The sequence below is a fragment of the Acanthopagrus latus genome, chromosome 7 (genome assembly GCF_904848185.1).
Source record: "Acanthopagrus latus isolate v.2019 chromosome 7, fAcaLat1.1, whole genome shotgun sequence".
Taxonomy (NCBI): domain Eukaryota; kingdom Metazoa; phylum Chordata; class Actinopteri; order Spariformes; family Sparidae; genus Acanthopagrus; species Acanthopagrus latus.
Genome location: NC_051045.1, coordinates 27666814 through 27694471, shown reverse-complemented (window position 1 = coordinate 27694471; position 27658 = coordinate 27666814). Strand labels below are relative to the sequence as shown.

The window sequence follows — 27658 nt, the reverse complement described above, 5'->3', positions numbered from 1 at the left end:
GGGAGATAGACACAGAGTGACTGAGTGCAAGATTGGAGGTACTGATATATCAGATCATCACGCATTATTTAAAAAAATAAATCTGAACGCTAGGAAAAGACAAACAATCTGGAGATTAAATGTAGGAATAAAACAAAATAAAGGACTGGTGAAAGATCTGAAGGAAGACATTGTGTATATATATATATTGTGTATATATATATATATATATATATATATATATATATACACAATATATATATATATATTATATATATATATATATATATATATATATATATATATATATATATATATATATATATATATATATATATATATATATATATATATATATATATATATATATATATATATATATATATACATAGTACAAAATAGGCTAGGATGAAAGGGTAGTTAAAACAGATTAGAACAACAAAATCTATGTAAAATAATTAATAAAAAGCAGATAAAAGAACAACAAAAGAAAGGAGTGTTTCCTGAACAAAATCAACGCTGTAGAGGTTTGTTCTAAGTTTACATAAAATATTTCAACACTTCCATGTTCAGGAATATTAACATTAAGTTCTTTATGCAGGATGTTTAAGAGGAAGGGAAGTCCAGGAGTCAGGACAAAGGAGAGCATGGAGAACATGAGGGAGAGAACAGGACAGAAGTTGGAGAGGACAGAAAAGAAGAGGGAGAAAACACTAGAGAAAATGGAGAGAGCACAAAAGAAGAAGGGGAGAACATGAGAGGAGAGGGAGATAACAGAAGAGGGAGAGAAGACAAGAGGGAGAAACCACAAGAGGGGGAGAGCACAAAAGAAGCAGAAGGGGAGAACATGAGAGAAGAGAGTGATAACAGAAGAGGGAGGGAACACAGTGTTCTTGCCAATTTCACTCACTCACACTTGTTCTTTAATAAATCACATAAACTGATTGCTTAATACTGTGGTATGTGATTGCTTGTGAATATATAATATCTTGGGATAAAAAGCATTGTGCTATAATGTACATTTTGAATGCAATATTATTTGCATATCCTAGTGAAGAAAATCTAGAAATTTAATGAATTAGTTTTGGATAAGAGTGTCACGTTTTCGATTTTAAATTGAAATCCACCGAAATTAGGTCACAATCTCGAACTTCGAATTAAAAAAATTTGTCAATGCTGCCGCACCCCCATGTCATGTCCAGTCGGTTTGCCAAGCGGAAAAAAAATACACAGGGTAAGCGCTGAAGTGCAGTAAGTCAACCTCCTCTAACTTAGCTACTAGCTAAGTTAATAGCTATTAGCAACAGCCAGCAAAACGATAGTATGGTGTTACACCATTCCTGTTCGGCTCCCGGACCGTGGTCAGGAAGCACAGGGGAGCCGAAGTGTGTGTTTACCGTCAGGGTGAACCCCTTTCACGTGTTAAGCTGGTCGGACGCTCGCTCCCTCACTCTCGCTCGCTTACTCACACCTTACGAACTTTACGCACACATACACCTCACACACCGCCCTATTCCTTAAAGGGGCTACGCAACTCTTACAACAATGGCAACTGGTGACCCATCGACAGAACTTGAACCCCCTCCTTTTTCGCTGAAGTCGCAGGTGTGGAAGTATTTTGGATTTCCAGTGAGTTATGTTGACAAAAAAGCCACAGTTTGCAAGCTCTGCAGAAACTAGATGGCAGGTTATTTTGTTTAAGTTTCCAACTGACTGAACATATAACTTACTGTTACATTATGTTGTTAGTAAGTTTTTTAAATTTGACAATGTGGTGTGGCGCATTGCAAACAAAGATCAGATATTATATTGCATAAAAGTCTAGTCTAAAAATGGCATAGCAACCTGTGATTTAAAAAAAAATAAATGTAAAAATCGAGACCTTAGAATCGAAAATTGAATCGAATCGAGGATTTGAAGAATCGTGACACCCCTAGTTTTGGAGACTGAAACATGGGCCAAAGGTGGTTGTGGTGCTCATGTGCTACCCCTAGAAGCCCCCACATTTAAAATTGCTGCTCCACCCCTGTGCAGAGGGACTTGTCGCAGTGATCAGTGAGTACAGCTGAATATGAAGTATTCACTCCAGAGACTTGCAGCTCACAGTGAACACAGCCAGACCTCGACTGTACAACACAGCCTCTATCAAGATGGGGCCATTTTGATTAAGGGGAATACAGCCCTTTTTTGCCATTGTTGGGTGAGATGAGATCAAGATACATTAAACAGTGAGTGAAAACATACAAAAAAGACTTTAACATTATTTTGATGTCATGGGAACTTTAAACCGGATGACCTTTGGTTTGTTGTACCCAGTTGATCTCTACCTAAAACCTTAAACTAATTATTTGATTTCTAGGAGCACTACACAGACTGGGAGTAAGCACTTCCCGAAAAAATAAATTATGGGGAAACACTGACTTTATGTGAAAAAATGAGGCCATATGGGCTGCCCCAGCTGTGTGACTGACAGCACTGGTGGACGTACCGCCAGAGCCCAGGAACCTGTTTCCTTCCCTGACATGAGGGTGTTTGTCCTCCAGGTGTCTGTCAGGCCAGACGAGGCTCTCGGAGGAGAACACCACCTTGTGTCTGGTCTGCTGGAACTTCTTCAACAACTCTTTAGGACCCGAGGCAAAAACCACGTCATAGCTGTGTCAAAGAGGGAGTATAAATAGGAGGAAAGTTCTCAGTGCTCAGAGGTGTGTGACATAGTTAAAACAAATGAGGGGGGTGACTTTATGAAACTCTACAGCAATTTTAGTGTTGCATTTAAGAGGTAGTTCAACTATTTGTGAAATACAATTATTCGTTTGTTTTTTTCTCCCTGTTCCATTTCATCCATATAGCAGTGTAAAAGAGAATCTACAAACAGAACTGATACTGAATCACATTATCACTGACCACATCAGTAGCTTTGCAGACAGCAATTCAGTGACTACCTTCACAGTGAAGTTGTCAGGTGTGGTACCATGCTAACGAAATAGCCGGAGTAAATGAACAGTTTTGGTCATCAAGAAATACACGTTCCAGTGCATAATTTGCCTAAAACAACATAATATCCTTTTTACCTGTCCCGTCATTAGTGTTTACATCCCACCCTGTCACATGCACAATAATCTTGTTCATGAATAGATGAACACTTTCTTCTGCGCTGTAAAAGTAGGTAAAAAAAAAAAAAAAACAGTGCCTACATGAAATTGCTCACAACAAGGTCTAAGGAATATCTTGAATAATGGTTAATGATTTTCTGGAAAGAGACATCACTGTTAAGTTTTTCAAAAGTGAAATTATATTTGCAAGAAGGTAGACATGTCTACAGCCAATATTGGACAAAGAGCACAACAGGCAAAATGAAAAATATGCTCAAAGTATTGGGGTGAACTGTCCCCTTAACACAGACACTTGAGATTGAGATCTATCTGAAAATTCTGTATATGCACATTTCCCAAAATTGATTGAAACTGATTTGAGTGATTTTTGCCTATCCAGGGGCAGGGAAAACTACGAAACAGACACACAGCTTAACAATCTAGGTGATGAGGAAACAACCAAATTTATGACATATTTCACCACATTCACATAACACTTTGTGTAAGCGTTATTCCTAAACTTGAATTAAAACATCATCATGGTATTGTCTGGTAATGCAGAAAAGAGTGATTGCCTTATCCTGCACATTTAACTTCAGAAGATGAGATGAGATAGAACTGTATTAATCCCAAAGGAAATTCTTGTGCCAAGGATTCCAAAAGATGTTTTAGTTCATCTAAAATGCAGTGAATGGAAATCAATGGTGGGTTTGAAGACTAGAGAAACACATCTAGTGTGATTTGTAAAGTGTTATTCCAAAACTCCTTTTGTACCAGGGTGTTACTCTGGCCATCACTTCACACACTGTGAAACTGCACCTGCAGTGAAGACATTGTACCTTTCAATAAATAGGATGATTTTGTCCTGTTTCTTCATCTCCTCCAGAGCTGTCTTCAGGAGTCGTACCTTCTGGCCTCCTCCTGGAGCTGTCATGTAGTCACCTCCCTTCCATTTCTGACCTCGTCCCAGAACCTTCAAACATGCATACATCAATTGCTATTTAATGAAATGAATGTAAGGATATTCATCCCCAACTACCTTTCTCTTCAGATAATACTATAAAAAGATCCGAGCTTTAATTCTTGACAAAAATGGCAGCTTACTTATGTGACCCAAATGCATTGAAAAAGTCTTAAATGTAAAAAAAAAAAAAAAAAAAAAAATTACATGAGAGCCAGAACTACCACTCACAATAAACATAAATTTGTTTCACTCTAAAGCATAGACAAAGAGGCTTTCATGGCTAGACAGCAGCAGAGGAACTTCATGCAGGGCTCCTACCTTGATGGTGTAGTTAAAGTGCTTAGCCGACTTCAAGAAACGCCTGAAGCCATCAGTCTCTTTGGTTGCAACTGTCAAAACTAAAAGATTGTCTGGAACACACAACATTTAGAAAAGATCAGAAAATTAAAAGTCTTTTGCCTTAAGCATGAAGCAACCCAGTGGTATTGCTATAACTGGCAGTTTCTGGAATATAATATACCGTGTGTATCGTGGTGGGAGTCTGACATATAATAACTAAAAGAAACAAACACTTTGAGCTTTATCTATAAAGCATCTATTGATCTATAACCATCTACACTACAAATTGTTCTGTGCTTGCCAAGATTTAAAAACTCAGATTTAGAAATATGAGATTAATTATACTGTTTTAAAAGTTATTTACTAGCTGAATTCACAGTATATTCTTAAATTGAGCATGAATATGTTTTTTATGCCTCAGTTAGTCAGGAATACTTAAAATTACACAATTTACTACTAAAACAAGCCAAATTAGATAGAGAACATTTTCTTTCACTTAAAAAAAACTTGTTTTAAGATCATAAGATAAGATTGTTTTAAGAAGAGACAGAAGATTCAAGGTAAATTGCTTTATCACACATAAGGCTTTTGTCATGATCTATGGCTGCAGTGTCTGTGTTGTGTTTTTATGCTTGTGTTTGTTTGCTTGCAGAGGTGCACCGGAGCGCTGGGCGGAGTTTTGCGGTCACAGGATGGAGATCACACACTCGCATCTGCAGCAGGTTGATAATCAGCGCCACTTTAAAGCCCAGATCCTCACACTACCTGCTGCCAGATGATTTCGTTTACCTCACGTGGTACATGGTTCAATTGACAGCGTATGCCAAGACTTACTCTAGTGTTAATGTGTTTTCTAGTGCTTACTCTTACTTCGTCTTCCTTTGTCTTCAGTGACCTCCTGTGTAAAGACCTGTCCGTGACTCCGCTCCAGTGTGGCAGCACCTCTGCAGTCCACCACCTGCCTTGCCCTCCTCCGAGCGACTACACAATAAGACTATGTGAAAGCCACTACTTTCAGTGGTTAATAAATGTGACAGAAATTTCACTAGCATGCAGTCTTGTGATTTTAGTAGAACCCTGTTAAAGTTTCCTGTTTAACATGTATTCTCTGATATTTAGGACATGTTTTAAATATTGGCCTATACCTATTTCAAGATGAGCCAACTTGTTTCAAGTAACAGCATAATCATACTCCACAAGTGTTAAGAAATTTCCACTTAAATGAGTGACTTATTTTCTCGTACTTGGCCTTTATTTTGTGTCAGTGTGCTAAAATTAAGAATGAAAAAAAAGAAGAAATATTTATAAGTCAAACACACTGAATATTAGTAATTGTGCTGTAGGAAAACTGATTTCACGTAATTTGAAATCAAAGTCTTCCTCTTTGAAAAACAGCATTTTTTACTTATTTCAAACCTTTGAACATGTATCAGAGCCTACGTATTTTTTAGACTAAAACCAACTTATTTTAAGACTTCTTGTCAAGTAAAAATATCTTGCTGCATGGACAGATGATATCCCTAGTATCAAGTCATTTTCTCCACAAATTTAGTGTATAATTCTTGTATTTAGGTCAACCTTTTTTGCAGTTCATCTCTCCCCTGATCAGAAAACGAAACTTTTAACACAGGCATACACTAAAAGAAAGAAAAACAAGATAAATTAAAGCTGCAAGCGGCAATGAACGGGCCCTTGCAGTCCACGCAGTCGGGGGATGCTACTGTCGATGCATGCTGCCATCAGGGTTGTCCACACAACACCTTCCATTGAGGAAGTTTTTCCTATGATTTGGTGGGCTGCGCCTCCTGCCGGTATTAAACACTGCATGCTGAAATCAGAAGAACTCACTGCAATCTACATAAAGAACAAATAATGGGAGGAGTACACTGTTTGACCCTGTAGACTGTTAAACAGAGGTTTGTATCCATTAGCAAGGCTGAATGGTCAAGAATTCGCAGAAAAAGCTGAATTTTTCAAAAGCTGAAAAGGCAGGAAGGCTAAAAAGGGCGACCTTTAAACTCTATAAACAATAAGCATGGTCACAATAACAACAAATAGACTGAGATGCAATAGTGACATTACAAACGAACTGTTCACCATTAAATCCAAATGTAGCTGCAGTGCTAGCAAATGGCAGCTAATTACTACTGAGACACAGGCTACTGAGCTAACTCAAATTCACACAACATTTCCATGTAAAATAACACAAACTGTAACAGTGATCAAATTATCCATAACTACAAGCAGAAACTACTTACATTTCCTCAAGAATGCACACATCATTAGGGAAACACACAGAAAGTTAATGCAACTTCACACGGTCTACTCACTGACTGGTCTGCTGCTTTTCAGTAGCCCTTTTTAGATAGAAAATGCGGCACATTTGCTCCGAGGTGAGGGTGGCAATGTGCCAGCCTGTCTTTCTAAAATGCAGGCGCAATATTCCTTCTTTTCTAAAAGCCGCCTCTGAGGTAGGCGTAAACATGTGACTTGAGATGAAGCTCTAAGTTGGGCTGTGAACAGTGACAACGAATTTGTCTTCAAAATAAGAGCTTTACATTGCACCTCATTGGAGTTTATAATTGGGCTCTTAGCGGGGAGCTTTTAATTTGAAAGTAGTGACCGTTCTTAGCTTGCGGACACAACAACAAGTTAACACAACCAAACAGCTACAGAGACCGAGGAGACACTAGCATCTCCCAGATCTCAGCAGTTGTCCAGTTGCTCATCTTAATGTTCGCGGATGAAATGATGGACTGACTGCTGTGATCAGCTGTTTCTCGGTTTTAAAACTCCCTGGCTGTGGGTTGCACAACAGTGCAGTTCATCGACACCTCTGCCCATCTCATGCAGAGGCCAGCACACTGATGCCTTGTTTTTAGATAGCAGGCGAGGGGGAAATAAGTGTACCCTCCAAGGCTAAAAATCGGTGGACCAAAACAGACCCCCAGCTTGCCGGCCTCTGTCTAAAACCACTGACTGAGCCGCCAAAAGGATGGGCAAAGTAGCGGTTTAGTGCCTTGTCTAAAAATGGCAAGTGTGACTGGGCATCTCCTGACTTGTTCACTGCTTGTTGTCTTTGCACCAGTAGAGAGTGCTGTTGGACCTTGACCTGTAGAGCTTTCCTACAGTTTCTCTGGCTGCACATATGCTGGAGCAGTAGCACAGCCTAAGCTGAAAATTTCCCGATAAGAATGAATGGGAAAACGACTCCCTTCTGCCATTTTTGAAAAAAATGTAATGTTATTGCCAAAATATTCATATATCGAGTAACAGGAGACATTGCTGGACTCTGTGATGTCTTTTTTTATTTCTGTAGCATGAAAAATGAGGACACAAAACAGATACCGTTTGCTCTCCTCCAGAAATTTAGGCTCAGAATTAACATTGCCACTCATGGGGGTGTTGTTGGTGTGCTTGTCGCTCTGGGGCTTGCACATCCAAAACTGTAATGTCTTGCATCTGAAATAAGACCATCAGCTGAAAGTCAACATTTCCTACATTTCTATGCATACATTGTCTATATGAAGTAAAAGATGTGGGATCCAAATCAAGCTGAAGAGAATCTTTTTCTCCAGTTTCTCCACATGCTCTCCACTCTAGCATCGATGTCACACACTCTAGCTCACGCAATACACACCCATTATAAAATCAGAAGACCTTAATTAAAATCCTTAAAACTAAAACTGTGATGATTTCAAAACCGTAAAAGATTTTTAAAAGCTGAATACATGCCCAATACTACAAGCTCAATGGTGTCTTTAGCTCAAAGTATGAGGGAAAAGAAGAGGTTGAAAGTCGCTGAGTTTTGAAGAGGATTTAAAGATTTCCCAATTTAATTCCATTCACAGTAATTCACTGATTTGCACCAAATTTTGCACAAACCCTCATCCGGCAATGGAACACAATTAGTGAAAGTGTTGTGGTAATCGGAATGTATTTGGTGAAGATATGAAAGACAGTGCAGAAATTTGTTGTTTTATATTTTGGGCGTCTTTTGACCAAAATGCTTTTGATTGCTTTTTGTCAGGAGGGTCCACAGATGCTTCATTCATAGTTTGGTGCAACTCGGTCAAATTGCCTAGGAGGGGTTTTAAAAAAGTAAGTTTTTTCATTTGTCACGATTTTGCGAAAGGAAAGTTACTGCAAAAATGGGTGTGGCCACACCACACAATTCAGCGGAATTCAGGGAACACATAGATATAAGGTTTAACAATGTGCCACATATTGTGTGGGAGTTATGGTCCAAAAACGCTTTTGCATTAAAAATAGCGCCACCTGCTGGTCATTTTTGGTGTGTGAGTTAAGGGGCCATTCTATAGCACCGCTATGAATTTAATTTCTGTAAGTGTTAATGGTGTGAGCACAGTGCCAAATATCAAATTAGACTGCCACCAGAGCACCAACTAGTGGCAGATCGGTAACACCTTCATCAGATATCCTCAGGAGCGCGCTGGCAAAAATTGTACCAAGTTTCATGTTAATCCGACATACCAATGTGGAGATATGAATTACTTCAAATTAAAGAGTGCCATCTAGTGGTCATCGCCCAACATTTTGAACAGAGCCTCAGGGGCTCATGTGGAAGTAGTACCCAGACTTTCATGTCACTCGGACACACCAGTGTGGGGCTATGCAACACTTCCTGTGACCAATCTGCAGTAAGTTGTTATTTAATAACTTGATTACTGTTTGCAATACCAAAATTCTGTTAAACACTTTTTGTCAGGAGGTTCCACAGTTTGCTGTTTGCCACGTTCGGCGCAAATTGGTGAAATTGGCTGGGAGGAGTTCAAAAAAGGATTTTTGCAACATTTTGTGAATTTGGGAAAAAAAAAAAATGGTAGGCGGAAATGGCCATCTCTAGATCACTAGACCCATCACAATTCACAGAAGGTTTCTGAATGTGCAACAAAGTATAAGTTATGAGCCAAAACACTCTTTCCTTGATTATAGTGCCACCTAGTGGTGTAAATTCAGGATGACTGGATGGATGAATATAAAGTTTTTCACCAGGTGTCAAGTTTGGTGTGTATTGAGGTATGTTCAGGTAGTGAAAAATGCAATCATTTGGGACAAAGAAAAAGGTCCCTGTTGTTATTAGAATGACCACTTTTTTGTCCCAAATGAACATGAACATGCCCCAAAACTCACCAAACTTGGAATACAGTGGTCCCTCGTTAATCGCGGGAGTTACGTTCTAAAAAACCTGCAATAGGCAAAATATGGGCAGTAGTCAGCTTTATTTTTTACAATGATTATAAATGGTTTAAGGTTGCAAAACCCCTCACTACACACTTTATACACTTTTCTCAGACAGGCATTAACATTTTCTTACATTTCTCTCTTGTTTAAACTCTCTCAAAGTTCAAACCTTCATAGAAAAATAAGTACAGTATTACTGTATCAAAGAGCAAATCCTGTTTTCAGGCCCAAACATTTGTTGGAGAAATAAAAATACAAAACGTTTTCCTATAAATAATTATGATGGCTTTTAGAAATAATGAATTTAATGTTACCAAGCAACGTACAAGGTTGGAAACATTGGAAATTATCAATACAGTAGTGACTTGCGTATTTCACAGTTCCTCTGACCGTTATTCCTTGTCCTGGCGCTGTTCCACTGTAGCGTCTTTTTCCACTGAAGGCGTCAGTGCAGGTGTCTTTTTCTGAGTGAAGAACATAGTTATGGGTAGTTGTTGGCGCTCTTTTTTCTTCTGGGCGAGAAGATTCTTATAAACAGACATACCACCTTCGATTATATTTGAGAACTGTAAAGAACGAAACATCAAAGGGTCCCATTCTTGTGCAGCTCGCTGAAGTTCATTGGCCATTCTCACCATGGTTGTCAAGCGATCAAGTGTTACTCCATCCTCCTCATCTTTATCAACACTTGCGTTCTCTTCTTCCTCATACTCGCTTGGTGGCTTTCTCATCTCTGCCAGGTCGTCATCAGTCGGCGGTTGTGAGTGGGCATCAACCATGGCATTAATGTCAGCAGGAGTCATATCATTAAAATCATCTTCTCCGAGCTGTCTAGCCAGATTCACAGCTGCATCTATCGCAGAGTGATAGATCTCATCAAGAGAGCATCCGGTAGGGGTGTGCACTGTCTCTGTCCACAGTTTTTTCCAGCCGACATTTAAAGTTTCAGTTTTCATCACCTAAATGGCCCTCTGAATATTTTGGAGACATGATGCAATGGTGTATTCACGCCAATAGGCCTGTAGTGAGAAATGTTGATCCGAGTCCATAGCCGCAACAAGATGTTGCAGGGTGTTGCGCGCATAGAGAGCCTTGAAAGCATGGATGATGCCTTGATCCATGGGATGAATCAGCGATGTAGTGTTTTGCGGCAGATATTCGATTTGGACACCATCATATGACAAATCATCAGCGTGGCCTCCGCCTTTGTCTACGAGAAGAAGCACTTTAAAGTCCAGTCCTTTTCCTCTCAAATAACACTTGACCTCCAGGATGAAACACTGTTTGAACCAATCCAGATTGAGTGCTTTTGTCATCCAAGCTTTTGCATTGTGCATCCAGTAAACAGGCAATGCATTCTTATTTTTGTTTTTTAGGGCTCCAGGATTTTTGGACCTATAAATAAGAACCGGTTTTATCATAAAGCCTGCAGCATTTCCACACATAACCAGAGTCACGCAATCTTTTGGGGCCTTAAATCCTGGGGCTTTGGCTTTGTCCTGCATTATAAAGGTGCGATGGTTAGCATCTTTCTCTGTCTTTGGGGTGCGACTGCAGGTGCCTTTGTCGGTGTAGAACGTTTCGTCAACACTGTGGGTTTTGGCGGGGAGAAAACTTGCAAACATACCGCACTTCAGTCACACTGCTAGCGATCAAAGATACTGTATATGTAAATTTGGCAAGCTGAACGCATTCTGTACTGTACAAGAGGCACTGTACAGATGAGATTGATTGAATGGTCTACAGTCCCTTAGCCAATCAGGACGCAGAAGACGACGCGTGGGCTCTACCTTAGCCTTAACTATTATGTCGGTGAAATTCATTGGCATGGTATAGACTGGCCCCTGTAACTCACGCAACAAAAATGACCAGCAGGTGGTGCCAAATAAGTCCCACTTAATATAGCCCACATTTTTCAACCTTATATCTACGTGTTCCCTAAATTCAGTTGTATGATGTATTGTAGCCCATGGTAAATTTCCATTCGCAAAATCGACAAAATTGAAAAACATACATTTTCAAACTCCTCCTAGGCCATCAAAAGCTCTCATCTACGTCACAATTGGAGGCCGTGGTGGTGCAGTCCATTTTGATGCTTCACCATACAACCATCAAGTCATTATTAACATCCACATACAATTTGCCATCTACTCCAAATTGCTTGAACATGTAGAGGGTGCCATGCATATGTCTTTGTGGCACAGCCTGATGACAGCATGCCCCGATGCGAGTGGATTTTCGCGCAAATTCACGAAATGTCACAATCCTACTTTTTCGAACTCCTCCCAGGCAATTTCACGGATTTGTACGAAACTTGGCATGACGCATCTGTGGACCCTCCTGACAAAAAGTTATTAAATAACAACTTCCTGCAAATTTCGTTCCAAACAGGAAGTGTTCCATATCTCCACATTGGTGTGCCCGAGTCACATGAAACTCAGGTTACTACTTCCCCTTGAGCCCCTGAAACTCTGTGCAAAATTTCAGGTGATGACCACAAGGTCGCGCTCTTTAAATATAAGTATTTTATATCTCAACATTGGCTGGGCGGACTAACACAAAACTTAGTAGAATTATCATCAGTGCCCTCCTGAGGACAGCTGACAAAGGGTTAACCGATCCGCCACTAGGTGGTGCTCTGGTGGCCGTTTAATTTAATATTGGGCACTGTGCCCACACCATAACACTAATGGAAATGAAATTCATAGAGGAGCCACAGAATGGTCCTTGTAACTCACACACCAAAAATGACCAGCAGGTGGCGCTATTTTCAATGCAAAAATCCTTTTTGGCCCATGAATCCCACATAATATGTAGCACATTGTTGAATGTTATATCTACGTGTTCCCTGAGTTGAGCTGAATTGTGTGGTGTAGGCCACGGCCATTTTCGCTGTAACTTTCCATTCGCAAAATCAGGTCAAATAAAAAACGTACTTTTCCAAACTCTTCCTGGGCAATTTGACCGATTTGCACCAAACTTTGCATGAAGCATCTGTGCACCTCCTGACAAAAAATTATCAAAATAAATTTGATAGACCAAAACATGCCCAAAATATAAAACAACAAATTCCTGCACATTGTGTTCAAAACAGATAGCCTTGCATATATTAACCAAATACTGCCTATTACCACAAAACTTGGGCTAAATCTGTGGCACAGCCTGATAAGGGTTTGTGCAAAATTTGGTGCAAATCGGCCAATAGGTGTGTTTTATTATTTATTGTCTTCTCTTTTGAGCGGACAGGCTTTCTCCACTAGAGGGTAGTGCTGCCTTGCTAATGGGTACAAACCGCTGTTTAAGAGTCTGTAGGGTAACACAGTGTAGTCCTCTCATTATTTGTTCTTCATGTAGATTGCAAGGAGTTCTTTTGACTTTTTAATTTAATACCAGCGGGAGCAGGCCACCAAATTTTAAAGGAACGGCTTCCTCAGCGGGAGGTGATACGTGAACAAGCCCAATGGCAGCATGCCCCGATGTGCGTGGACTGCGAGGGCCCATTCATCGCTGCTTGCAGCTTTACTTACCATGCGGATCTCTCACTGTAGGCCGCAAAGTGCTGATTGAGTAATATATGCAACCACTATGCTGTAGTATTTACAGACGTGGCCAGTCCCTTCTATTTTCAAGTGTCATTGTCTCAAGATGTCATAAAGGATGTAGACCAGGGCTTGAAGCAGGTAAATATCCTGTGCCTGAAAATGTTTTATGCATTGGGGAGTGTGTTGAACTATCCTTTTAACATGAGATCACAATTCAAGAATTCAAAAAATTGTCAAACATCTAAAAGTTACGACAGCTTTTGATTGAAAATTGAAGATTAGCCTGCCCTACATCAAAAATGGAATACATTAAATAAAAAGAGTGAAGCAATAGGCCTATATTAAGTGGCAATATATATATTTAAGCATCAAAGATGTTCAATTAAACCCACATTATAGTTTGAAACAACGTTCAAAACACACACAGCCAGTATCACTAAGCATAAAGTCTGCTAGCTTAATGCTTAGTGCTGTTCGTGGCAATCGACAGCGATAGCATTAAAGCTGCTAAAAGCTGTTTTAATTCTGGCTTTAGCGCTATTAACCCGTCACAGTTTCAATATTTTTTCATGCGAGAAAGTCACAGTTTAATCCAGTTCAGAGTCTGCTGGAGCCGCAACCAGGGACCAGGGAAACGGCTGTCACAGCAGCATTAATTCATTAATGTCTCATTGATGAAATCTAACAACAGTGGCAGTCACATTAGTTTGTCTGAATGAAAAATGTGCAGGGCTGCCTCTGGGCTTATATTACATCAATTGCTCTGGCTATTTTGTCCGAGGTGCCTGAAAAGGCCTGCCCTACTCTGCTCCCATTGGCTAGAACTACTTGGTTACCTTGAGTACCATTGGTAGTTGGAACTATCAGTTTAAATGACTGGTTAAAGTTTTAAAAAAACACTTCACCAAAATATTGCTATGCTGGATTTCCAGCACCGGAGGTCTTCAAGCCCTGGTAGACATTATCTGTTCACATTTTGATGACATGTAGCTTTTTACTGCAAATTTACAAATAAGTGTGTTTTTAGGGATTTGATATCTCAGACATAACTGATCAAAAGACAGCAAAACTCTTTCTGCATAAATGAACCATTATTTTCCAAATACTATTTGAAACTTTATTAGTGTTATTAAAGATTAATATTTCAAGGTCAGGGTCACAACTGTTAATAATAATAATAATAATAATAATAATAATAATAATAATAATAATAATAATAATAATAATTAAAGCTGCGAGCAGCGTTGGTCGGGCCCTCGCAGTCCACGCACCTCGGTGCATGCTGCCGTCAGGGCTTCCGCACGCAACGCCTTGAAGAAGGTGTATAATTTGGTGGCCTGCTCCCGCTGGTATGAAGTAATGTACGCTGAAGTCAAAAATAGTGCGTGTACTGCTGCATGATTCCCCAGACAAAGACTGAGTTGATGGTCTGCTTCTGGAGCTGGCTGACGAAAATGTCCACATGAGGCATAATGCAAAGAAATAGTTTCGGGAAGAAGCTGAAAGTATCATCGTCCAGTAGCTGAAGAGAAATTTTTCTCCAGTTCTTCCAGCTGCTCTACACTGTAGCGATGATGTCAGGCACTCTAGCTCACGCAATACACACCCATTATAAAATCACAAGATAGCCTAAAAAATCCTTGAAACTAAAACTGTGATGATTTGAAAACCGTTAAAGATTGTTAGAAACTGAATACATGCCCAATAGTTCAAGGTCTTCTGAGTCTTTAAAATGTGGAATAGTATCTGTAGCTCAAAGCAAGAAGCACAACAAGACGTTGAAAGGCGATGAGTTTTGAAGAGGATTTTAAGATTTTCCCATTTACTTTCCATTCAAACTAATTAGACTGCGACCAAATCGCCACCTATTGGCCGATCTGCACCAAATGACTTGACTTAATGAGCATGTGTCCAAAAGTCTAGACGATGACCACAAGGTGGCGCTCTTTAAATTCAAATAGTTTATATCTCCACATCGGTTTGGCGGATTGACACCAAACTTGGTATACTTATTGCCACTGGCCTCTTGAGCATATCTCACAAAATGCTTATCAATCGGCCACTAGGTGGCGCTCTGGTGCCAGTTTAATTTTATATTTGGCCCTGTGCCCACACCATAACACTTGTGGAAATGAAATTCATAGGCTTGGTATAGACTAGCCCCTGCAACTTACACACCAAAAATGACCAGCAGGTGGCGCTATTTTTTATGTGAAAGCGTTTTTGGCCCATAACTCACACATAATGTGTCACACATTGTTAAACCTTATATCTACTTATTCCCTGCATTCAGCTGAATTATTTGTTGTAGGCCACGCCCACTTTTGCGCTAACTTTTTGTTAGCAGCAGCCCGAACACGTATCAGGTATGTTTTGACCAGAGAAAACCTGAACAAAGAGGCAGATCTGAGGACAGCTACGTCTTCTCTTCCCGTTTTCAACATCTGTTGTAGCTACGGTGACCACAGACGCATTCGGCTGACGGTCGCCAGTTAACATAGCCCCGCGTTAATCCGAAACACCCGTCCACGTCAGCGATATGGAGGTCCTCCTCAACACCTACATCAAGCTTCTCCTCTCATGTACAGGGGGGCATGCTGTCTAACACTGACTTTACCTTGTTCCAAAACGGTCTTTTTAATCGAACACAAGCTCGAGTGAAGTTGTAAGATGGCGTAGTTGCTGGTTTTTGCGCACTGTAAACGAACGTGTTCGGCACCGAGCGACACAATCCAATCCACAATGCACTAACAGACTGAGCTCGTCTAACTGTAACTGAGTAGTAAGTTAACTTTAGCCTGCTGCTACAGCTAATACATAGCACAACGCAGTCTTCTAGCGGTGCCTACATGGTCCAGTTCCTTACTCCCAACTCTGCTGGAATGTTCCGCCAGGCATTTTTATCTAGAAGTTCTCCTTCTCCGGTGACCGCATGAGGATCTGAGGCGTCCCCATCAGCTCAAACTTTACTATGCGTGCTGCCCCTAAACTGCACTGTTCTCAAACGCAATGCACAATAACACAGTGAAAAGGAGGGAGCATACACAACACCAACATTCCTGACTTACCTTTAGGGATTTGTTGTTCGTCACATACTGTCAGAGGGAAAAGTACACAGACAAAAAACCCTGGGATCAATAGCAAGGGCGAAAGTCTCATTTTTGCCGAGTTAAACCTTAAGTCTTTTCACCAGTCCCGAGTTAAAACGTCAGTCTTTTCACCAGTCCCGGTGTAAAATGAACGGTGAACATTCCCAGCCGAGAGAGAACTTGGCAGGACTGTATTAACGCTGCCAGCACCGCCTGCTGCCCCCACCTCCCTCTCTCTATGTCTGACTGTGTCTCTCTTCCTAACTGCCCCCGCCCCCCGCTCTCTCTCTCTCTCTCTCTCTCTCTCTCTCTCTCTCTCTCTCTCTCTCTCTCTCTCTCTTCCCATCCAACAAACTACAGTTTACAAAGCTGCAGGAGAGGAAAAGAGTAGTAAAGCAGCAGTAAAACCAGATATTTAAGTGATCAGATTATTGCGTTTAATCACTTGGATTTGATGCTCTGATTTCTGTGTTGAAACTTCATGAATCCGCAACGCCCACTTCCAAAATGGGGGAAAAAGCTGCTTGGAAATGATGACCCAGCTGTTTGGTGAACATGAGTACTTGCACGTAGCCTGTACTCCCTACACAGTAGAGCCTTTGCTTGTATTGAATTCCTACCATATGTGAAAATTCATCAGCTGTAACTACAAAATTCGAATTCTTAGGACAGTAGAAACCTTTAGGGAGCAACATTGTAACATGAAAATAGAAAATTCTGCTGAGCCTAATTCACATGTACTAAATATCAGGAATATTGTGTAAGAAAATACAATTCAGGGCTGCACAGTGGCCCAGTGGCTAGCACTGCTGCCTCACAGCTAAAAGATCGCCGGTTCGCGTCCCGGTTGGGACGCCTGGGATCTTTCTGTGTGGAGTTTGTATGTTCTCCCTGTGCAAGCGTGGGTTTTCACCGGGTACTCCGGCTTCCTCCCACAGTCCAAAAACATACTGAGGTTAATTGATTATTCTAAATTGTCCGTAGGTGTGAATGAGAGTGTGCCTGGTTGTTCGTCTCTATGTGTAGCCCTGCGATAGACTGGCGACCTGTCCAGGGTGTCCCCTGCCTTCGCCCTAAGTCAGCTGGGATAGGCTCCAGCCCCCCCGCGACCCTGCAGAGGATTAAGGATGGATGGATGGATTAAAATACAATTCAGCACCAGCACAAAATGTTTCCTCCAAAACAACTTTTCTGAAAGCTGCAATAGTTCTGCAGGAGTCGGGGAGACCAGGTATGGTTGTAACAGCACCACCTTCAACAGGGACAGATGGCCGGAGGGGATGACCCAAGAGTCGCTTTAAAAATGTGATGTATGACCACTTCCACCCTCCATGTCAAATTGATAGCTGTGTTAATAAGTATGCAGATTATACTGCCAAGACACCAATTTTAAGGTAAGAAGATGTTTTTTTTCTAAACATGCTATATTTTGATGAGAGTAGATACCGTTCTGTTAAAGGTCGATTCATGTAAGATCATTTTATTTGAAGAAAGGTAAAAAAGTCATGGAATGTGACTTTGAGACAGCTGCCCCATGTTGACTGTGACACCAGCCATAAAGTCTTAAGTGTGCAGCAAGAGGCTGTGCTGACTGGTTACTTGACTGAGACAGCAGGCTTTTGGACTCCGCCCAAATTCTAAGCATGTGATAGGTAAGGCAGGCAAGTTAACCCCTAAATAGGAAGTGGTATGTAATGTATGTAATATTCTTTTCATGTGTTTGTATTCAGGTTATATTTTTTACCTTTTCATAGGTCCGAATTTTGCATATCAACTTACAGCTAAGTACAGCAAGAAGCACCAGTCATGGGATGATAATGACATAGCTGGTCCTGATTGGTTCTCAGTAGGGATGTGCATCTTTAACCCTGAGGTGATACGATACCCATCTCAATACACTGCCAACGATACGATACGTTTAGGATTCATATGGCACAACCACTGATAAGGAAAGATTCTCCCACCTACTGCGATACATTGCAATACAGTACGATTTGATTTAACACAGTGAGATTTGATACGATGCAATATGATATGATGAGGACTCTCAAGTTTTCAACTGAGTTCAGAGTGAGATTTTGCTGGTGGCGGCAGGAGTGGGAATTTAATTTGGGTGGGGACGTGGATCTGATCTCCTTTCTGGAAAAAACAACATAGACCAGTAAGACCAGCATATGTTGTGTTTTGGTGCTGGTATGCTGGTCACCAGCATGGGATGTGTCAACAACTTATTTCATATTGCAGAGTATGAGGAGGAGTGAAGTTGGCTGTGAAAGTCCCATACAGGACACAGAGTCAGTGATGTTGTCACAGTAGACCAAGTTTATTGAACACTAGCTCCAAACTTGCAAGATTTTGGGGTCATTTGAGGGGACCTGAAACAGTAAATACTGCACAAAATATACAAAAATATAAATGCAACACTTTGTTTGTTGCTCCCATTTCTTTCACAAGTTTAAGTAAACAATTTTATAAAGTTTTTCTTTTGTATGTACACAAAATAATTACTTCTTTAGATGTGGAGCACACATTTGTTAAAATCCAATAAGATAAGCCATCCACGCGACAGGTGTGGCAAATGAAGATGCTGACTGAACAGGATTCAGGCACAGGTGTTCCCTGCCAGCATGGGCAAGGAACTTCCCATGCTAGTGCATGGGATGCTGGTGACCAATATACCAGCACCAGCATTGGATGCTGGTGACCAGCTTCATCAGTAATGTCACCAGCAAGACTATGCTGGTAAGCCAGCATAATTAATGGGACCTTGCTGGTGGACCAGCTTCATCATGCTGGTCCACCAGCTAAACCAGCACCAAACCAGTACTAACCAGCACAGACCAGCATGTGTGTGTGTATGAGAGAGACAAGGGTTAGTGTTTTTTATTGTAGGTTTGGGGGCAGGTTTTGAGGCCTAGCTGCACCTCCTGAGGTGTGATGTCTCCAGTCTCAAGGAGCCTGTTGAGGGTAGCTCTGGTAGTCGCCTACCAGACAGAGAACAGACAGAGATAAAGCAGATTAAGTACAGGTAGTTTGAACAGTGTCTCAGAATCAAAATCATTTTTTATTTGCCAAATGCATCATGTACAGACATAAATTTGACTTGGCAATTAGCACTTTAACTCAAAACTAGACAACAGTAAGTGCACATAGATTCCACAAGACATGCACAATAAATGCAAGTGGTTGAAGGTATTCCTCTATGTAAGCATGCTATTTTACCCATAGACTACATATACATTGTATGCATACATACCTCCTTGAACCGGCACCTTATCGTGGTGGAGGAGTTTGAGCACCTGAATGATCCTAGGAGCTATGTTGTCCGGGGCTTAATGCCCCTGCTAGGGTCTCCCAAGGCAAACAGGTCCTAGGTGACAGGTCAGACTAAGATCGGTTCAAAAGCCCCCAGTGATAGTGACAAAAATGAGGACTTGTATGTCGCCCGGATCGGCGTCACCGGGGCCCCACCCTGGAGCCTGGGGTTGGGGCTCGCAGGCGAGCGCCTGGTGGCCGGGTCTTAGCCCACGGGACCCGGCCGGGCCCAGCCCGAAGGAGCAACGTGGGCACGCCCTCCTGTGGGCTCACCACTCGCAGGAGGGTCCAGAAGGGGCAGGTGCGGTGTGATTTGGGTAGTGGTCGTGGGCCCCGGCGACCCAATCCCCGGATGGTGACTCTAGCCATGGGGACATGGAATGTCACTTCACTGGGGGGGAAAGAGCCTGAGCTGGTGCGAGAGGTTGAGCGGTATCGACTAGAGATAGTCGGGATCTCCTCTACGCACAGTCTGGGCTCTGGAACTGAACTCCTTGAGAGAGGCTGGACTCTCTTCTATTCTGGAGTTGCCCGCGGTGAGAGGCGGCGAGCTGGTGTGGGCTTGCTTATAGCTCCTCGGCTCAGCCGCCATGTGTTGGAGTTTACCCCAGTGAACGAGAGGGTCATTTGCGCTTTCGGGTTGGGGATAGGTCTCTCACTGTTGTTTCGGCTTATGGGCCGAACAGCAGTGTAGAGTACCCGGCCTTCTTGGAGTCCCTGGGAGGGGTACTGGAAAGTGCACCAACCAGGGACTCCGTCGTTCTTCTGGGGGACTTCAACGCTCACGTGGGCAGCGACAGTGTTACCTGAAGGGGTGTGATTGGGAGGAACGGCCTCCCCGATCTGAACCAGAGTGGTGTTTTGTTATTGGACTTCTTGTCACATCGCGGTGAGGTTGTCTTGTCTGGGGATCTGTCTTGTGAAATTCATTTATTTTGAAAATAATTCTCCTCTCGTTTCAGGTCACTTGCCCTTCCTCTTGTGTCCCTGGTCTGACGTCATCCCTAATTCCTGATTGTTTCCACCTGTGCTCCCCTCCCTCGTGTGTATAAAGTCTCTGTCTTCCCCTGTCTTCGTTGCCAAAGTATTTCGTCTTTATGTCGTCTACCGAAGCCATTATCCACAGCCTTGTCCCACGAATTGATAAGTATTGTTCATGTTTTATTTATCTGTATTTTGTCCTCTCGAGAAGAGTGATTTTTGGTTTGTAATTTCTGGTTAGTATTTGAGTTGAAGTTTGAATTTTGATAGCCTTTCTTTTCTCCTCATTGCGAGTGAATTTTTGTTGAATAATTCTCTTACGACAGAGTAGATATGTCTTGGACACTCGGGTGAAGAGAGGGGCTGAGCTGTCAACTGATCACCACCTGGTGGTGAGTCGGATCCGTTGGCAGGGGAGGAAGCTGGACAGACCTGGCAGACCCAAATGTATTGTGAGGGTCTGCTGGGAACGTCTGGCAGAACCCTCTGTCAAAGAGGTCTTTAACTCCCACTTCCGGGAGAGCTTGGACCTGATCCCGAGGGAGGCTGGGGACATTGAGTCCGAATGGACCATGTTCTCCACTTCTATTGTTGATGCGGCTGTCCGGAGCTGTGGCCGTAGGGTCTCCAGTGCCTGTCGTGGCGGCAATCCCCGAACCCGGTGGTGGACTCCGGAAGTAAGGGATGCTGTCAAGCTGAAGAAGGAGTCCTACCGGGCCTGGTTGGCCCGGGGGACTCCTGAAGCAGCTGACGGGTACCGGCAGGCCAGGCGAGTGGCAGCACGGGCAGTCGCGGAAGCAAAAACTCGGGTCTGGGAAAAGTTCGGAGAGGCCATGGAGGAGGACTATCGGTCAGCCTCGAGGAAATTCTGGCAAACCATCCGGCGCCTCAGGAGGGGGAAGCAGTTCTCCACCAACACTCTTTACGGTGGGGGTGGGGATCTGTTGACCTCGACTGGGGATATTGTCGGGCGGTGGAAGGAATACTTCGAGGATCTCCTCAATCCCACTGACATGTCTTCCATGGAGGAAGCAGGGGCTGAGGACTCAGAGGTTGACTCGTTCATCACCCGAGCCGAAGTCACTGAGGTAGTTGGGAAGCTCCTCGGTGGCAAAGCACCGGGGGTGGATGAGATCCGCCCTGAGTACCTCAAGTCTCTGGATGTTGTAGGGCTGTCTTGGTTGACACGTCTCTGCAACATTGCATGGCAGTCGGGGACAGTGCCTCTGGACTGGCAGACCGGGGTGGTGGTCCCCCTATTTAAAAAGGGGGACCGGAGGGTGTTTTCCAACTATCGGGGGATCACACTCCTCAGCCTCCCTGGGAAAGTCTATTCCAGGGTACTGGAGAGGAGAATTCGGCCGATAGTCGAACCTCGGATCCAGGAGGAACAATGCGATTTTCGTCCGGGCCGCGGAACACTGGACCAGCTCCATACCCTCCGCAGGATGCTCGAGGGTTCATGGGAGTTTGCCCAACCAGTCCACATGTGTTTTGTGGACTTGGAGAAGGCATTCGACCATGTCCCTCGTGGCATTCTGTGGGAGGTGCTCTGAGAGTACGGGGTTGGGGGCCCTCTGTTAAGGGCCGTACGGTCCCTGTACGAGCGGAGCAGGAGCTTGGTTCGCATTGCCGGCAGTAAGTCAGACCTGTTCCCGGTGCATGTTGGACTCCGGCAGGGCTGCCCTTTGTCACCGGTTCTATTCATTATTTTCATGGACAGAATTTCTAGGCACAGCCACGGGCCGGAGGGGATCTGGTTCGGGAGCCACAGGATTTCATCTCTGCTTTTCGTGGATGATGTGGTCTTGTTGGCTCCTTCGGGCCGGGACCTCCAGCATGTCCTGGGGCGGTTTGCAGCCGAGTGTGAAGCGGCTGGGATGAAGATTAGCACCTCCAAATCCGAGGCCATGGTTCTCGACCGGAAAAAGGTGGCTTGTCCCCTCCGGGTTGGGGGAGAGTTACTGCCTCAGGTGGAGGAGTTTAAGTATCTTGGGGTCTTGTTCACAAGTGAGGGAAGGATGGAGCGTGAGATTGACAGGCGTATCGGTGCGGCGGCCGCAGTAATGCGGTCGTTATACCGGTCTGTCGTGGTGAAGAGAGAGCTGAGTCGAAAGGCGAAGCTCTCGATTTACTCTACGTTCCTACCCTCACCTATGGTCATGAACTTTGGGTCATGACCGAAAGAATAAGATCCCGGATACAAGCGGCTGAAATGAGTTTCCTCCGCAGGGAGCCGTTGCTCCTCCACATCGAGAGGAGCCAGTTGAGGTGGCTCGGGCATCTGGATGCCCCCGGGACGCCTTCCTCGGGAGGTGTTCCTGGCATGTCCCGCTGGGAGGAGACCCTGGGGAAGACCCAGGACACGCTGGAGCGACTATGTCGCCCAGCTGGCCTGGGAACACCTTGGGATCCTCCCAGAAGAGCTGGAGGAAGTGTCCGGTGTGAGGGAAGTCTGGGTGTCCCTTCTCAGACAGCTGCCCCCGCGACCCGGTACCGGATAAAGCGGAAGAAGATGGATGGATCGATGGATGGATGGCCTACATACATTTTATGCCTTTTCCATTACATCAGTGATATCACCCAACAACAACAATCTTCCCAAAAAGTATATTTGAGGTCTATGAGCATACAGGTTTTTCTCCTTATGGGAGACTTAAACATATTACCTAAGTGTCAGAATAGGTGCTGAAATTAGCAGGGATTCAGCTGGCTAGCTGGGCTAGTTCACACACTCTGGTCAAACTGTTAGCTAACAATACTGATTACCAGCTGCCTGGACACAATATTCCCCAGCAACAGAAATCAAATGATGAGATGACTTACTGTACTCATAGGATATGGTCTTCCTCCATGTCGATCAGTCTGTAGCTACTTCAGTGAGACGTGGATCGATGTGACAGCTGTCCTCTTCTGTATGTAAAGGTGGGTACACACATAAGGATTTTATAAATCTTAAGAGATTTTTTATCTGTAGAGCCCCCACACGAAGATTAAAAAATAAACTTTGATTGTACTGTGTGGTGTGCTCCGATATTCTCAGCACAGGACACCACACACACAAAGATTATCTTCATAAATGGAAAACAGCATACACTGTATATAAAAAAGGAGTAAATAAACGTTTTAAAACATGAAAGACATGGAAGACATAGAGGAGGGAATGTGAGCTTTTCTGACAACACACAATACTTCCATTAACCACCAGTATGGTGGTAGCGCATAATGGTTAACGTTAGCACCAACGATAAACCCATTAAAAACATTGAAATGGCTAATTCAAACACCCCCATAGGAAAAGTTGGATTTCGCCTGTTTTTATTTACGCCCGCTTCCGTGTTCCTCAGTCAGTTGGTTGGCTACGTTGCGTTTCACGTCACATTTCACGGAGTAGTGGCTCAGGAGTCGTCGGCTTTTCCCCACACACAGGAAGTTTAACATTTACAATTGTCGGCTGCAACCCTTTTCCGAGCAAATTATCGGGAGAAATTGACTCTTAACGCACAACAGACCACAGGATAATCGTATAGGATAATCTTATAAAACAGAAGATAATCTTCCATGGAGTAAAAATTTAAATTTTGAGATTATCGTTATGTGTGTAGCCCCCTTTAGCTACTTCAGCGAGCATCTGAATCGGGAATATCTAAATCTTACCTGCAAAAAAAAACGTGGCGGACATTATTTATCATAAATCCAGTTTTACTTGGCCTATCAACACGATTTTAAAACTGGTATATAGTTTGAAGGCTGCACATATACAGAGACTCACAGAGGCTGTGTCTTGCTGCTTCGTCCTCTTAAATTGGTCACATGATTTTCACGCACCGGCACATCCATCGAATCAGGAAGTGGGGCATGGGGGTGGGCTCTGCAGTAATTGGATCTGGTGTGCACGTAGATACGGTTGCTATTGTTGACAATGATAGCGGAATTGGTAAATCATTTATTAAATCATTTATTAATGGTACCATTGTAGTCCAAACAAATCTGATGTTGCACACCCTTAAACCACGCAACAGCGATGTTGAAAATATCAGGTCTGTCTGATCTCGATCTGCAGAGATATTTGAGGCACACACAGACAGACAGACAGAGATTTCTTGCTTTTATAGAGAGATGAGAGAGAAACATGACCAACTGTGACGAGATGTGCTTCGCCTTACAGAAGTCATCTCTAGCTCTCCTGTAACTAACTGATTGAGACCAATGCTATACTGGACGATGATTTCGAGCGTGCTATAGTCTTACATGAGGCAGCTGATCACTTGGGGTTTCAATGAAGATCTGAGGACCTAGCACTCCGCACTGTCCAGCAAGAAATTTGCACCATCCATAGCGCCACTGTGTCATTCACTGTGGCCCCTGCATCACAGCCTGGCAAGTCCTTCCAGATCCACGAGCCTTCACTATGGATGTGTATATCGGTGCAGAGGCACAGACCAGCTGAATGATTGTTAGTGTATGCGTCACTTAAGATGTAAGTTTCTGTGTTTTTCCTGTTGTGTTACACTCTGTTGATGTTTGTATCTATCCATGAGTCTGTTTTGATGACTTAGCAGTAGTTTTGCCATTGTTTGTACAAAACCCAATTCCAGTGTAGTCGGGACGTTGTGTAACATGTAAATAAAACAGAATACAATGATTTGCAAAGCCTTTTCAGCTTATTTTCAATTGAATACACCACAAAGAAAAGATATTTAATGTTCAAACTGATAAACTTTATTGTTTTTGTGGGAGCATGTTTATCACTGTGTAACATCACCTTTCCATTTAACAACATTCAATAAGCGTTTGGGAACTGAGGACACTATTTGTTGAAGTGTTGTAAGTGGAATTTTTCCCATTCTTGCTTGAACTACGACTTGCTTTAAGCTGCTCAACAGTCCAGGGCCTCCACTGTCATATTTTGTGCTTCATAATGCGCCACACATTTTCAGTGGGAGACAGGTCTGAACTGCAGGCAGGCCAGTCTAGTACCCGCACTCTTTTACTACGAAGCCACGCTGTTGTTGTTGGGATCTCAAAGATGCTATAAAAAGATCCCATAATACTGCACTGAAGACAAGGCTGAACACCTGCATCTCACCTGGTGATGTGCATGCAGTTGATGTGAACTACCACAAACCTTGCTGGAGAGAAAATGTGTTCCATGCTCTTTGAGAAATGTCGTGGAAATTCTCCTTTGTAAGGTAAAGAGTTGCTAAGTCTCCGAAGAACTTAAGACTTCAGTGTATGAATCAGATCTCTTTATTGCATGCAGCATGGAGAAAATGTTATCCCTTAAGTATAGAAACAGAGAGGAGGTTACCTTCATTTACAGTCACAAAACATTTTCTTTACGTAACAATGACTCTTTGATGTTTGGGTGTGTTCTGTCTTCCCAGGACAGTGCTTCTTTGATGCAACAGATGGGACAACAAATATCATCTTATCTTCATGTTTGTATATTCTCATGTGCCCCCACCTGTGGCTCTTCTGACACCTCAAGCAACATGACATTCTCCCTTCCTCCTCCTGTCCTTACAGCACATTTGATTACTAACAGGAAGACTATGTCATTTTTTTTTACATTTCTCCCTTTTGACACAAAGTGTCAACACAACACTTTGGGAAATTACATTGAAAGTTTCAAAATAAAAGATTCATTAACAATTTTCAAAACAAAAACAAGAATCAATGAATTTGACTGTGCGTTACAGTAATTCAAATACAATGTTATTTTCAAAGAAACAAAAAATAAAAATAGACAAAATTCATTTTGTTGTCCATGTCCTTTTAAGATCTTTTGATCCTGCATTGGCTCTTCTGTGTTTTCTTTTGTTCTTGCAGTCAGTCCATTTTTTACACTTCTGTAAGAGATGGGGTGTCTGAGTATTCAGTATAAATGTCATCAGTGTGATTGATGAATGCAAGTGAATCAGTTGGTTGTGTGAACAGTATGAATATATGAGGACCTTTGGTGTCCAAATTTCGCTTAGTTGAAAAACAGGATTTGGCAACAGCCACTGTAGTAACCAACCCAAGGATGAAGATCCTGCCATATTTGTCCAAACGGCGTCCCCTCTCAGCACTCCTCAGGTTAGGCCGTTGTCCTTCCTTCAGCGGCATGGCTCCAGGTGTCACTCTCAGCTGTTCGAATGGCAGTGGGTGTTTTCAGCAGCACCTGATATGGTTCTGTCCACTGCAGTTGATGCCCATGCTTTCTTCTTAGGTACTTACCCACTACCAAATCTCCAAGCTGGATGTTGTGGAGTTCGCACCAACGTAGGCTCTGGAAGGGCAGCTTTCACCTGATGGAAGATTAGCTTAAAAAAAAAAATCCGGTGAGGGTTAACCTGTTTTGAAGTGTGTTAATCATCCTCACAGGTCGGTCCGTGAGTATCTCATAAGGAGATAGTTCAGTCTTCTTAAGTGGCCAGCTTCTCAAACAAATGAAAATCTTCCACAATTGAAGGAGTAAAATCTCAAAAACTGACAAATTTTGTTTCTCCCATTCATCTAATCAGTTTTGATTTTTAGGGTCTGGTTAGTGCATTTCACTGCACCTCCACTAGCTGGATGGCAAGCACAATGTGATTTAAGGTTTATGTGTAGGCTTTTGGAGATGTTATGATAAAACCATTTACACAATGTGAACCACTATTCTTCATCCTGTTATTTATTTATTCATTTATTTAGGGGACACCCCTATAGGGAATTATTTCCCTCAATAATGACTTAGCTATTTAGATCGCTGTTGCGTATTTACATGGAAAGCATTAAATCAATTTTGAAAAAAACATGTTCACAATAATGAGACAATATTTATACCCCCTACATGGAGTGAGTTCAGTAAAATCCATCATTAAATGCTCAAAATGACCTTCAGGTTTAGAATGGGCTGACAGAGGCTTTGCTACACCTCTGCCGACATTGTAAGCTGCAAAAATCATACAATTTGTTACCAAAGTTTTTAACAAAAATTGAAAATCCTGGTGCATTCCACAATCTATTTTCAATATTCAACATCCTCCCTTTTGATACATGGGCAAGACCATGTGTCAAACTTGTCCAAAAAGGGAATACAGCTTTTGGTAGTACTGGGAGGCCGTTTATACCAACCCAGAGGTCAGATGGGTGTTCAATAAACTTTTTCCTTTTCCCATATAG

At 42.6% G+C, this 27658-nt stretch overlaps 1 protein-coding gene and 1 long non-coding RNA gene across 2 annotated transcripts in view; both read right to left on the bottom strand.

Annotated features, from left to right (window-relative positions):
• The window catches only part of plod1a (procollagen-lysine, 2-oxoglutarate 5-dioxygenase 1a), a 46669-nt gene extending 30215 nt beyond the window's left edge, over positions 1-16454 (bottom strand). The window contains exons 1-4 of the mRNA XM_037103888.1: positions 16190-16454; positions 4354-4445; positions 3911-4044; positions 2468-2631 (exon numbers count right to left, since the gene is read on the bottom strand). Coding sequence (XP_036959783.1) covers positions 2468-2631; positions 3911-4044; positions 4354-4445; positions 16190-16280 — 481 coding nt within the window. The 5' untranslated portion in view covers positions 16281-16454. The remainder of the gene's footprint in view (positions 1-2467; positions 2632-3910; positions 4045-4353; positions 4446-16189) is intronic.
• Positions 16455-18512: 2058 nt separating this feature from the next.
• On the bottom strand, positions 18513-25046 carry LOC119023171. Its single transcript, XR_005076189.1, has 2 exons — positions 23333-25046; positions 18513-19194 (listed from the first exon to the last, which is right to left on the bottom strand). It is a non-coding gene; the product is annotated as an uncharacterized LOC119023171 (long non-coding RNA).
• Between the last annotated feature and the right edge of the window lie 2612 nt (positions 25047-27658).